This window comes from Phaethon lepturus, unplaced genomic scaffold, assembly GCF_000687285.1.
Source record: "Phaethon lepturus isolate BGI_N335 unplaced genomic scaffold, ASM68728v1 scaffold8253, whole genome shotgun sequence".
In the NCBI taxonomy this organism is placed as follows: Eukaryota; Metazoa; Chordata; class Aves; order Phaethontiformes; family Phaethontidae; genus Phaethon; species Phaethon lepturus.
In genome coordinates this window covers 16,909-29,930 of record NW_010526939.1, presented here as the reverse complement: position 1 = coordinate 29,930, position 13,022 = coordinate 16,909, and the positions used below count along the sequence as shown (strand labels likewise).

The following is a 13,022-nucleotide window of genomic DNA, read 5'->3' as shown; positions in this document are numbered from 1 at the left end:
GTTTGTAACAATGTAGTAAAATCAAGTAGATGTGTAATAAATTCTGGCAAGCACAGAAACTCATTTGTTTCTCAGTAGGATTCTATTCAGCTGCTCAAAAATGTCTTGCTACGGCTGGAAAAATATTGAACCAAGTTTAAACTTCAACAATGTACTGCTGAGAAAGTTGGTTTTAGGATCTGTAGAACAATAGGCTGGATTGTAAAAAATGAGTAGCAAATGTGTTTGTGGAAGGATATTTTTTTTCTTTTTTGTTTAACATTCAGAAATGCAGAATTGCCTAAGGACAACATCCTGATGCAAAGATGAAAGATGATATTTCTTAGCATTTCTACACCCAACTAAATCCACCTCCCAAATGCCATGAGCACAGTGGGAAGAGAGCCACTAGGCTGCCAACGTGTCTTTCTGATTTGTATTTACCCCCAGTAACTTAGCAACTTTGGACAGAGTGCAGATAGCTCATTTGGGTGATGGTTTTGAAGCAGCTTACTTCAAGGTCTTCCAATATTTTCTACAGCCTTTCAGTCCATGAGCCTGCCTCCATGCCTCGGGTAGTGAGGAGGTCCCAGCAGTCTTCCTTAATTTCTGCATTAGGTAACTCCCTGGAATGTACCCGACAGCCACATCTGAGACTCCTCTGAGCCTGCTTTGCCCTTTTTGGCCAAAATCTTTCTCCTTTAGGAATGTATTGAGGAACTTGCAATCAAGTCTAGTTGAGACTAAATCTAAGAAAACAAAGACATGGGGGAGGGAGGGAGCATGATAACACTTCAGTAATGATAGCAACCTTTTGCATGGCTTTGCTCAATCTAGGTGAGCCTCTGTTTAAGACAATTTTTATATTTAAATAAAAATTGTCATGCCTTAGAGTTTGCAGCATTCAGCAATAGAATAAAACTTGTCTATGTTTGGTTTGTAGAGGTAGTTTTATATTACGAGGGTTTACAAGTATTTTCTTAAAGTTTTTCCAAGTGTTTTTCTCATTAGGAGAACTGTATGCTGACTAGTAGCTATCTTCAGATACCAGTGTACTGAAACAGTGATGAAGGCTACACTGAGGAACTGTAGTTTCAGAATTTTGCCTTACTTCTGCCTGGCAAAGCCTGGTGCAAATAAGAAAATGCCAAGTGTTCTGTCTCACCCATAATTAAAAAGTGGATGTTCTGTTTATGTGTTTTCTTACAGCTGGCAGCGTTAGAGAGACAGATCTTTGACTTCCTTGGTTTCCAATGGGCTCCTATCCTTGGCAATTTCCTACAAATAATAGTTGTCATTTTGGGTTTGTTTGGAACCATCCAGTTTAGGCCTCGATATATAGTCGTGGTAAGTCTCATTTATTATCTATTATTTGTCACAATTCATTTAAAAACCTGTCACATTACAAAGCAGAATTTTCTTGGCTTAAAAACACCAGATGGTACGTCTGTCAAAATTTTAGAGGTCTCCATGTCTGTTTGCAGATTTAGGATTACTGAGTTGCATTTTTGATATTTTGAAAGCTATCAAGAATGGATAACCTAGAGAAAGTGCTACCAAAAACAAGTTATTAGTAAGGTTCTTTAAAGAATGAAATACCTCAATGGGTCATGGGAAGATCTACAATTAGACTATGCAAAAATGAAGAAAAGAAATACAAATTATTTTTCTCTTTGCAATAGTCAAGCAGAATCCATGGCCATTTAAAAAAATATATTTGTAATGGTCACATTGTATTTAGCTACATCCTCCTCTTAAACAGGGAGAAGCAAAGATTGTAGAAACTCCTTTGGTCCTGTGACCAATGGGTTCCAAAGAAATCTCCTTCTCACTTACAACTGTCTTTGTCAAAACCTATATTAATGCCCTTGACCCTAAATTGTTGTAAATTGTCTCTGATGTTTGTAACTTGAAGCTTCACAGATTTTTTTTCTCATGTTCTCAACATAGCCAAGAATAAAAAAACTTTCAAAGCTGTGAAAGGAACTGCCAACAGACAATACCCCTTTTCCTCCCCAACAGTCTCTCCTGAATGGATGAATATTGTGTCTTTACCTGTCAGTGTCTGTATCTGGAATACTTCAGTTGTGTTGTCAGTAATGGATTTTAAGAGGCTAAAGTTACTCTTTTTCTCACAAAAGAATGAAATAAATGTCTACTTGGGAAAACTCTTTAAACAAATACTTTAAAAGCTCCATCTTTTCTAGTCAAACCTGGAATCCTGTGATTCTTTGTCATGTCTTAAAAGAAAAAGTGAACAAAAAGTGCATCCAAGGTTCTTTATACTCACATGAGCTAAGCTTCACAAGCAGACTATAAGTAATTGAAAATGGATTGATGTAAATAACGGCACTTTTATCTATTACCTGTGGTTGGAGAACTGGGCAGCAGTGTATATACATCCATATATTGATGAGTCACCTTTCTGCTTCATGTTCTCCATCTTACACGTACGACATCGAAAGCAAGTGAGGGTAAGCATCTGTAAAATTACATAGGAAATTGGTGTCTGAAGTGCAACACCACAAAATCTCTTGCCCCTCAGGTTCAGCTCTGCTGCTCAGTGGTGGAAGCTCTGCTTTAGTTTTCAAACAAAACACAGCAGATGTTGAATTTTTCTATATCTTTTCCAATGTAAATGAAGATTCTAGACTGTATTAAAGTTATTTTTAAGTAGAGGTAGAAAACTTGTAATTAAAGAAAGAAACACTCCAACAAGATACTTTATCCTCAGATTTAACTGAACTCACATTCTGATTTAACTTTAAGCATATATTTAAGAGCTCAAGCTATAGTAGGTGGAAATACTCACTGTTTGGGAAGATCAAGACTTTAGAGCAGCTTCTATCCCTACTAGCATAAGGTTCCCAGTGAAGTAGGAATAGTTGGAGACAAATCCTGAAGTCTGAAAAGTGAAAGTACACAGATTGTCTGGAACCAGCCTCGCAGCTCAACACCAGCAGAAGGGGGTGGCTTGCATGCCTCCCTATTCCCACTGTTCTTATCCCTGACTGAATACTTCTCCAAACCCTCCCCACCAATTCTGGCAACGGTTAACTGGATGCTTCATTAAGCCAGTTCCACTCTTAAGATGTCAGAAAAACAACCTAGCTAAAAGTGGAGAGTTTTTTGCTAGAATCGTGAGCTCAATCCAGTCTGTGAGGTTCCCAGTTGGTGTCAGGGACAGCATAAGGCAGGGATTGGGACTGCACAGTCATGAACAGCAGTGCAGAGGCAGAGGGGAAAGGAAGAGATGCAAGACTTCCCTTGTTGCTAGCTACAAACTTCAGCCTCTTGTCTAGCTTCACCCTCAGGCTGAATCCAATGAATACCTCAAGCCAGCATAAAGAATAATCTTCCTTTTGCTCAGCCGCTACCCTCAGTCCCTGTGCTGTTCCTTCATTTGCACCAGCACAAGTGTCAGTTCAGCCACTTGATAAACTATCAAACCAGAAGAGATCCAGCTGAAGAGCAACCATTTTCTTTTCCAGTGTTAATTTAAGTGTAGATCAGCTCTCTGACCTGTTTCGCTTGGGCCAGCAGAATGGAGGAGGTATGAGAGGGGAAACGGGAACAAGTAACCAGAGGAAGGGTAAAAGTGCATAGAGTCTTTCTACAGCAGCTTAAAGTGCTCGTTGAGCTATAGTCTGAGGATCTTCCAGGCTAGACCTAACACATGCTCCCCAGTAGCTGTACTTCCTAGGGCTGTCCCAACCGCAGCTGGGCTTTGCCAGCTGTGCTCAGAAGCCCAAGAGAAGTCAGTGGTATGGACAGTAAAGACCCTTACTAGTGCCAGCTCCAGGCTGTCTTCACCAAGGCAAAAGGGAATCCAAAGGCATCTCTCCCAAGGAAGGACACACACTTCCTCCCCACCTCTGAAACCCTTTAAAAACACAGTCCAGCTGTGACAGTGGTAAACTATTACTGTTGGCTTTAAATATAAAGTCTGTTTAATGCAAATCTTCAGTAGGGTCCTGAATTTCAGAACTATTTAAGCACAATACAGAGAGATTCCTACCCAGGCTTTGAATAGTGAATTGGGCTACAAATTCTTTGAGAAGCTTCATGGGCTTCCAAGTCCCTAGCTGCACCTTCAGACACATCTAAGCCTCTGGATGTGTTAGTGGTTGATGTCACACATTAGGGCAAGAATTTGGTGCTGTGACTCTGGCAAAAGAAATATGTTGGGTCATGCTTTTATGTACCCTGATTGCTGAAGCTTCTGGTTTAGATTAAACTAAATCCAGTTTAACTGGAAAAATAAATAATTATTATAATAAATTAACTAAATACTTAAAGAAAAGTATGCTTAGTATCTATTGTCTTTTCCTTAAGACTTCCCTGGAAATCATCTTAGTTAGTACAGATGATCCCTTCAGAATATAAAAAACTTTAATGAAGTAAAGAAAGAATTACGTCAGATACAACAGTTTACTCCTGTAAACTGTCTACACAAAATTGATTTAGCACATAAGGGTGCAAACTGTCCCCATGATATTCTACCATACTCTGGTAGGGATCTTGACTTAAGCTGACCAGCTCTAGGGTCCTTGGTTTGACCTCAAGAGAATGTCTTCAATCTATCTTTTGCTCAATGAAGGCTGTGCCTGAAGATTTCCCTGACAAGACAAGTTACAGAAAAGCTTTCACTTTGCCATCCTATGTGAAATATATCATGTTTTTTCCCCACAAAATTTAACATATGGCAGGAATGAGAAAGTAGAACCATAAAATCATAGGATAGTTGGCTTTTTAAGGTCATCTAGTCCAACTCCCCTGCAATCAGCAGGGACATCTTCAACTACATCAGGTTGCTCAGAGCCCGTCCAACCTGACATTGAATGTTGCCAGGGATGGAGCAGCTGCCACCAATCTGGGCAATCTGTTCCAGTGTTTCACCACCCTCATTGTCAAAAATGTCTTCCATATATATTGTCTAAATCTACCCTCTTTTAGTTTAAAACCATTACCCCTTATCCTAACACAACAGGCCCTGCTAAAAAGTCTCTCCCCATCTTTCTTATAAGCCCCCTTTAAGTACTGGAAGACTGCAATAAGGTCTCCCTGGAGCTTTCTCTTCTCCAGGCTGAACAACCCCTGCTCTCTCAGCCTGTCCTCATAAGAGAGGTGTTCCACGCCTCTGATCAATTTTGTGTCTCTCCTCTGGACCCGCTCCAACAGGTCCATGTCTTTCCTGTGCTGAGGGCTCCAGAGCTGGACTCAGGACTCCAGGTGGGGTCTCACCAGAGCAAAGTAAAGGGGTAGAATCACCTCCCTCGACCTGCTGGCCATGCTGCTTTGGATGCAGCCCAGGATATAGCAGTCCTTCTGGGCTATGAATGCACATTGCCGGCTCATGTCCAGCTTTTTATCCATCAGTACCCTCAAGTCCTTCTCAGCAAGGCTGCTCTCAGTCCCTTCATGCCTCAGCCTGTATTGACACTAGGGGTTGCCCCAGTCCAGGTGCACGACCCTGCGCTTGGCCTTGTTGAACCTCATGAGGTTCACAGGGGCCCATTCCTCGAGCTTGTCCATGTCCGTCTGCATGGCATCCCATGCATGACTCAGGCATGTCAACTGCACCACCCAGCTTGCTGTCATCTGCAAACTGGCTGAGGGTATACTCAATCCCACTGTCTATGTCACTGATGGAGATTAAACAGTACTAGTCCCAGTATTGACCCCTGAGGGACTTGTCACATATCTCCACCTGGACGTCGAGCTGTTGACCACTATCCTGTGAATGTGACCACCCAACCAATTCCTCATCCACCCAACAGTCCACCCATCAAATCCATATCTCTCCAATTTAGAGAGAGGGACATTGTGGGGGACTGTGTCAAAGGCCTAGCAGAAGTCCACATAGATGACATTGGTAGCTCTTCCCTTGTCCACGGATGCACTCACTCCATCCTAGAAGGCTATTAAGTTGATCAGGCAGGACTTGCCCTTGGTGAAGCCCTGCTGGCTCTAATCCCTTCCCATGTGCCTTAACATAGCTTCTAGGAGGGTCTGTTCCATGATGTTCCCAGGCACAGAGATGAGGCTGACTGGTTGGTAGTTCCCAAGGTCCTCCTGGCTACCCTTTTGAAAAATGGGTGCAATGTTTCCCTTTTTCCAGTCACCAGGGACTTCCCCTTGCCATGACTTTTCAGATATCACGGAGAGTGGCTTTTCCACTCCAACTACATCAGCCAATTCTCTCAGGACTCGGGGATGCATCTCGTCAGGCCCCATACACTTGTGTATGTTCAGGTTCCTCAGGTGGTCTCAAACCTGATCTTCTCTGACAGTGGGAAGGACTTTGCTCCTCCAGTCCCCATCTTGCAGTCCATCTACTCAAGAGGTGTGGGAAGAGACACTGCCAGTGAAGACTGAGGCAAAGAAGCTGTTGAATACCTCAGCCTCCTCCTCATCAGTTGTTACCACTTTGCTGGTCTTGCTCATCTGTTCATCAAGAGTGCTACACTTTCTTTGACCTTCCTTTTCTGGCTGACATACCTGTAGAAGCCCTTCTTACTATTCTTTGCATGCCTTGCCAAGTTCAGCTCCAGCCACTCCATGGCCTTCCTGACCCCATCCCTACAAAACCAGGGAGCATCCCTGTACTCTTCCCAGTGTATATGTTCCTGTTTCCAAGTAAGTGGATGAATGTGGTAAAATGTAGGGCCATAACTTGAAGCATGTCTATAGTGCAGTCAAATCTAAGACTAGTTATGCAGGCACAACTGAGCAGGCTTTTGGTGCAGGTACCTAGAGCCAAGGAGCTCAGTGAGGTCTGTGGTAGAAGCTGGATAAACACAAAAGCAGTTGGATGCTTCTAACTCTTAACGCTGTCATTGAAGCCAGGCTAGCTAGTTTATCACTAGCATTTAGTGACTACCTAAGCTGCAGCCATTTCTTTGACAACAGCATAAGCATAGCCATTGTAGAATAAAAGTCTGAATAAAGAAATAAGTTTTGCTTCATAGTTTGAGTGACACAAATTTTAGTCTGAGATCTTTCTCTCAAAAAATACCCCACCCTCTAAGAGCTGCCACACAATGGCTGAGTCATGAAGCATCTCTGTTGAATACAATTGTCATTCCAAGTAGATAAAGATAGTGGCTCATGTTCTCTGTCTATGGTCCTTCAGATACAGGACTTTAAGGATGGTGATTCTGAAATAAATCTGGAATTTCACTTGCTCAGAGGTAAAATTCTTAGCCCTCAGAGCTTAGAAAACACAGAGAGAGAGAGAGGGAGGAACAGTATTAGCACCAAGTGTCCTAATTAGTTTAAATCCAATAATTTTTCTAATAGTTTTTGTATTAATTAGTAATTTAGATCAATTTTTGTGACAATTTGTCCTGTCGCTAAGCGGACGTGCTATTTTCAGTATTTGAATATTTTATGGCTGAATTAAATCAGTGCAAGGTTCCTAGGGGACAGAAAAGTGCAGAGCTGATTCATAATTTTCCCATATTAGCTCATTTGAAACTTACCCAAACATTTGCAGAGAAGAAAAAACAGCTAAATTTCAGTTCTAACTATGCTGTAACATACGGGTCACGCAGCTTCAGAGCTCTGCTGTGATCCATTTCCCTGTGCATGCTTTTCCTTTCTTGATAGAACTTGCTATCACTAACAAGATTTGCAGGCTGTTAAAATTGATTAAAGTTGATGACAGGATACTTGTTAAAGCTAGGGTTTTTTTCCCCCTCTCCTCCTTCTGATATGGGACTTCAAAAGCCTTCTGAACGATGAGTCATATCGCTAAGGCTGCACAAACCTGGCCCAAAGCTGAACATAAATGTATTAATGAACAGTGAAAGATGAAAATAATACATTTAAATAGGGCGAATATAAGATGGAAACCTCTGCTTTGCTTGCCTTAATTTATTCTATTAAATAATATGACATATAGGCAATGTGTACACCTGAAAAGCCGGAAGGCAGTTTCTTAAAAAAAACCCAAAACAAAACAGAAGAAGGACTATACAGGATACCATACACAGTATTCAAGCAAATGCTACACAAACTCTTGCAGTTTCAAAACACATGTGAAATATTTAGGCATCCAAAATTACTCCTTTAATATCCTTCCTGGTAAGTCCTGAGTTGTTACTATTCCATAACGATGATTTGTGCCACTTTCCTCATCATCTTTCAGAAATATGACTAAGTAGGACTCTGCAAGTACTGATGCTTCTGAGGCACAGCCAGGTATTACAGGAGGATGATCTGATGACTCAGTAGTTGCTGCCTTTCCCCTGAAGTATCCCTGAGCCAACATTCATTTCCCCTAATGCCAAGATGCTGTCAGAGGAGGTGCTGCACTTCAGATTAAATATACACTTGAGATAGTTCATTCATTAAAGCAAAACTTATCCCACAATCCGTGTAATATTCAAACTTAGAAGTTTCCCTTTTCTCTCTTACCTTTCAGTTTAAGAAGCCGTCCTTTGCATTTTTCCTTAACCCTTTCTTTTTGTGACATTGTGTCTATCAAATACCAAGGGTTTAACTCCAGAAGTGGTTGTAGTTCATTGGTATATGAAAGGTATCTCTGCTGGTGTTGGTTTCAATATGACCTGGAGAGTCAAAAGAGGTATAGAAATATCACCGTTATAGAGAGGCTGGCATTAAGAAAGGGGATATGAAAGGAACCTACTGTGTGGACAATAATTTAATAGACATTTAACCTGTAAGGTTTAGGGAGTACTCTCTTCATGTAACTTACAAAATTCCAAATGCTTCCTCACACGAGAGGTGTACAACCCTTAGTGCAAAAGACCAAAAGCAAGAAAGTACACATGAGAAGTCAGCAGAGATTATCACCAGTGTCCTAGGTCCTTCCGGCAGAAGGAAACTGTTAGGCAAAAATGTCCAGATGATTAAAGTGCATCATAGGCGCTATGAAAAAAAAAAAAGAAAAAAAGACCACAACTCTTCTTATTGATTCAACCTGTGTGGAAAATTCCTCCTTCGTGGCAGATATGGTGAGGGTTGTGATGCTGAGCATGAGACCAGCTGAGCCAGGGAGGACTGAATGTGGCTGGCGAAAGAACTGGGCAGGAACCGCTGGGTGTCAGGGGGTAAGAGTAAGCAGACACAGCAGGACTGTCAGGGTAGCAGTGTTCGGGACATGGGGTGGGAGAGGTTGAATGGCAGGTCAGGTCATGAAATAGGTTAGGTGAAGTTCCTTGGGAGGGAAATCAACCCTGAGGTTCAGTGTGAACCTGATGCTTCAGACCCTAACCACTACTCTGTTGACAGCAAATGTCTGCCAGCATGCATGACACCTTCCCAAAAAGGACAACACCCCAGGACTGCACTTTCTCTGCTAGCTCAAAGGAGAGGTCTTCGTAATGGATCTAAAAGTTAAGCCTTACATAGCAACCCAAGCAGGTGTTAGTGTGATGCCACACAATGGAATATTGTGACTTTTTTTTTTTAACCTTGAAGGCATATACGTATAAATTTACACACATAATGTTCAGAAAGTATTACAAATTTTTCAGGAAGAAACACTCAAAGATTAAGAAAAGCTGTGAAATCTTAATGTGATCCTTTTATATATTTGCAGTTTTGAACCGTGTGGATGCATACACATTTTTTTCTGGGGGCACCTCATTTGCAATAGAAAGGACAAATGTTTGGAGGTTTTCTGGTGATAGTAGCTATAGAATAGAAACTTGATTTGCAGAAAACAGAAAACATAGGAAGAATGAAGCATGTGACAGCAAGAATAAAAAGATTGCTTTTGTTGTGAAAGCTGTGCTGGGTAGCTGAGTTTTATCTCTGCTCTCAACTACTGAAACCTTTTTTGACACAAAGCGAGTGACTTAAACCAAACTTCTCACGCGCTTCATTTTCCCCTTGTGTTTTGGGTTCTTGTCGTGAGACCTTGTGGTCTGAGTTGCACAAGTGCTGAATGCTCAGCCACAGTGATCTGAACACTGAGCTTATAAAGCACTGTATAACCCCAAGTATTCTGAAAAATGAAGTCTTAAGCATCTCAAGTTGTATGCCTATAATGTATGAATACTTCTGAATGTAATCTCTGCATGTATCAGAACATCATTTGCATTCTGAGAGCTGTATCATTCCCTCGTAACATAAAATAGATTAGTTAATATTTGTGCAGCTCTCAGACATTACAGCAATGAGCATCTTAGAAAACCTCATGAGGAAATTAATATTCTGTCCTCAGAACAGGGTCTGAGCGTCAAAGAGAAATGAAGTATTGAGTTAACTGTTCATAAAATATATTAAGGAAGGTAGAGACTTTTAAAATAAAAATATACCTATGATGATTTAATTAATGTTTTCATTGTATGGCATATCCACAAAAGAGAAAAATTAAGATGGCATATATAACTGGAATCCTGCCATTTCCTAATTTTTCTTACTTGCTTTTGCTGTCTTAAAACTTTTCTTTTAATGTAGTCTTCCCTAAGTATCTATGATGCTATACAAGGAAAAATCTGCTACTTCCATAACCCAAAAAGGTGTGTTTTCAAATGTGGAGAAGAACTTTCTTACTTTTAAAAATTATGTAGTACTAATCACTGAGTACGTAATTGTTTTGTTCTTAAAGAAAACGGATCCCAATTTTATATTCCTGCAGTTCAGCAAGAGCGTAGGAAGAGCCTCTCCCTACACAGCAGCTGGGTTTCCGGGGCACACCTGCTTTGCCCCTGCACTTCCCTTTCAGTAATCGTCACGGGGCATAAGGGACCGAACAGGTCCTGACTGTGTAAAACAGCTGATCCTGGCCTGGGAAAGCATATTCAGACAGTTCTTACCTGCATGGTTGAGGGTTGTCATCGGTGCCCATGGGACAGAATGAGGCCATTAACAGAATTGGCGTGGCCTGGCAGATCAAATAGATTTCCTGTTGTTGCGATGACAGATTTCACTCATAGACAGATGAAAAATTCTTTCTTAAAAAGGGGAATTCTCCTGAAAATTCTGAAGTCTGCTTTTTATGAGCAGCTGGGCTTATATTAAGTGTTCATTAATTTTGAACACACCGCACCTGATGTTCTGAGGACACATGGTGGAAAATCAGGAGCTTATGATGAATTCCTACAAAGGCAACAAATGTAATAAAATGGGATATCCTCTTTTAATTTAATCTTATGAATAGTACAGACCTTATACTGCTCAGAGACTACAGCAGCTTTTTATATTTTATAATAACCCAGCTTTCAGTTGCCACACTGCCCTTCTCTGCAAGCCAGAGGAAACAGCCCAGGAGCGTTACTCTCATTTTGTTCATTAATGATCTACTACTTACTTATGCCATTACCTCCAAACTGCCTAAGTACCCAATGGGACATTAAATTAAAGCAGCTAACCTGTTTGGTGTACAGAAACGACTGTATGCATGTGGGGGTAATCAAAGTGGGGAAAAACTCAACCCTCTTCACTCAAGCCTTTCATTATACATCACGGGCAGGGGAGAAAGAGGGGAACATAACCCAAAACTGCCCAAGAGAGCCAAGCTGACCGCACCCATGGAATGGAAACGGGATCCAGCGTATTGTAGATCTTTACTGAGTCTATTGAAGCAAACCAATAGCATATGAGCCTCACCTGACCACAGCTAATGACACTTGCAAAGCCACTTAGCAGCAGCTTCTCCGTTGTGAAGGTTATAAGCACGTGAGTGTAAACACAGTGTGTTTTTCAGGTGGGTGTAGCTCCAGCATGGTTGAGTGTGCCTTTGGCCTGTCATACAGAAATGCTTCTGAGGTGCAGTGCTTGGAGAGTTAATTTGCCATAGTTTACAGCTGTATATAGGTAAACAGTGCATCTGTAAGTAAAAAGTACCAGTCAGTTATACTAACAATTAAAGTGCAAAAAATTATTTAAGGTAGACAAATTAATCTCCCTTTTATGCTGTGGGTGGAATGTGAGTTCAGTTTTGCACCAGGATAGGACACTGGAGAACCCAGAAGAGATATGGATACGTTCATCTATTAAGAGTGTATTGTAGTATAGGATTCATGGCCACAAGGGATGGAGAAGTAGTGAGCTGTTTTTAATGTAATTAAAATAGCTTTTACTGAAAGACTCTTAAGAGATCAGATTTAGCCTTTACCTGTTATTTTTTGAAAAATATTCAAGTATCAGATCAATAGATCTTCTGTTTTATTTTATAGTGTTTTTTCTTATGTCATTCTTCATCATATTTAAATATTACTTTAATGATATTTGCTTATTTAAATTACTCTGCTATTCTGGAATCTCCATTAACAGAGATAAAACATTATTTACAAATGACTCACAGTTGCCCCAAGAACAGTGTTTATGTCAGCATTTTGAACTTAACTGGCATCAGTAGGATAGTGTAAAACTGTAAAAAAGAAATCTGTTTTATTGATATATATTTAGAGCAGCAACAAATATTGGATTTATAATTTCCTATGGTTCTTAGGGGAGTTCTGCAGGCAGAACTCCTTTTCTGAACTCGCTGTGCTTGTCTGTTCCCAGAAGAACTATACTTATTGATATCAGGTTTTTTATTATTGATCTGCTTAGTATAAAGTGCTCTTTCATCTTCACGTTTTATTTTTCTGTCTTTTTGCTTTCATCTGGCTTTGTGTTTAGTACACGCTGTGGACTGCCCTGTGGGTCACCTGGAATGTTTTCATTATCTGCTTCTATTTGGAAGTAGGCGGACTTTCTAAGGTAGGTCACTTATTCTTCTTCAGGTTTACGGGAGGGTGTTTAACAGCAGGACTCTCAGATTTTAGAAGGCTGGAATCATAGAGGAAAAATGTTGTTGTTTGAACATACAATTTGATCTTTGGAGTTCCCCTCCGATGAGCTCTCCCATGTTTGAACTTGCCTCTGGTAGTAAATAGTCATGGGTTTGAAGTACATAAATGCAATGAATCTGAAATACAGTTGCCTTCTGAAGTACCACCTGGGAGAATAAAAATGTTATTCAGTGGAAAATTTGAGGATATTTTTGATTGTTGAAAACTAGACAATGTCATTTGGTTGAATTTTCAAGTGTGTATGAAAAATGTATCTGAATTTCTGAGGCT

The 13,022-nt window shown here is 40.6% G+C and overlaps 1 protein-coding gene across 1 annotated transcript; it reads left to right on the top strand.

Moving 5' to 3' along the window:
• Positions 1–1,188: 1,188 nt before the first annotated feature.
• On the top strand, positions 1,189–12,660 carry LOC104617804 (sodium/potassium-transporting ATPase subunit beta-1-interacting protein 3; the record flags this gene model as incomplete). The annotated part of the gene is made up of 2 exons (XM_010283223.1): positions 1,189–1,326; positions 12,580–12,660. Coding segments are annotated over 2 exons (219 nt in total), but the record flags the coding sequence as incomplete, so codon positions are not given.
• Between the last annotated feature and the right edge of the window lie 362 nt (positions 12,661–13,022).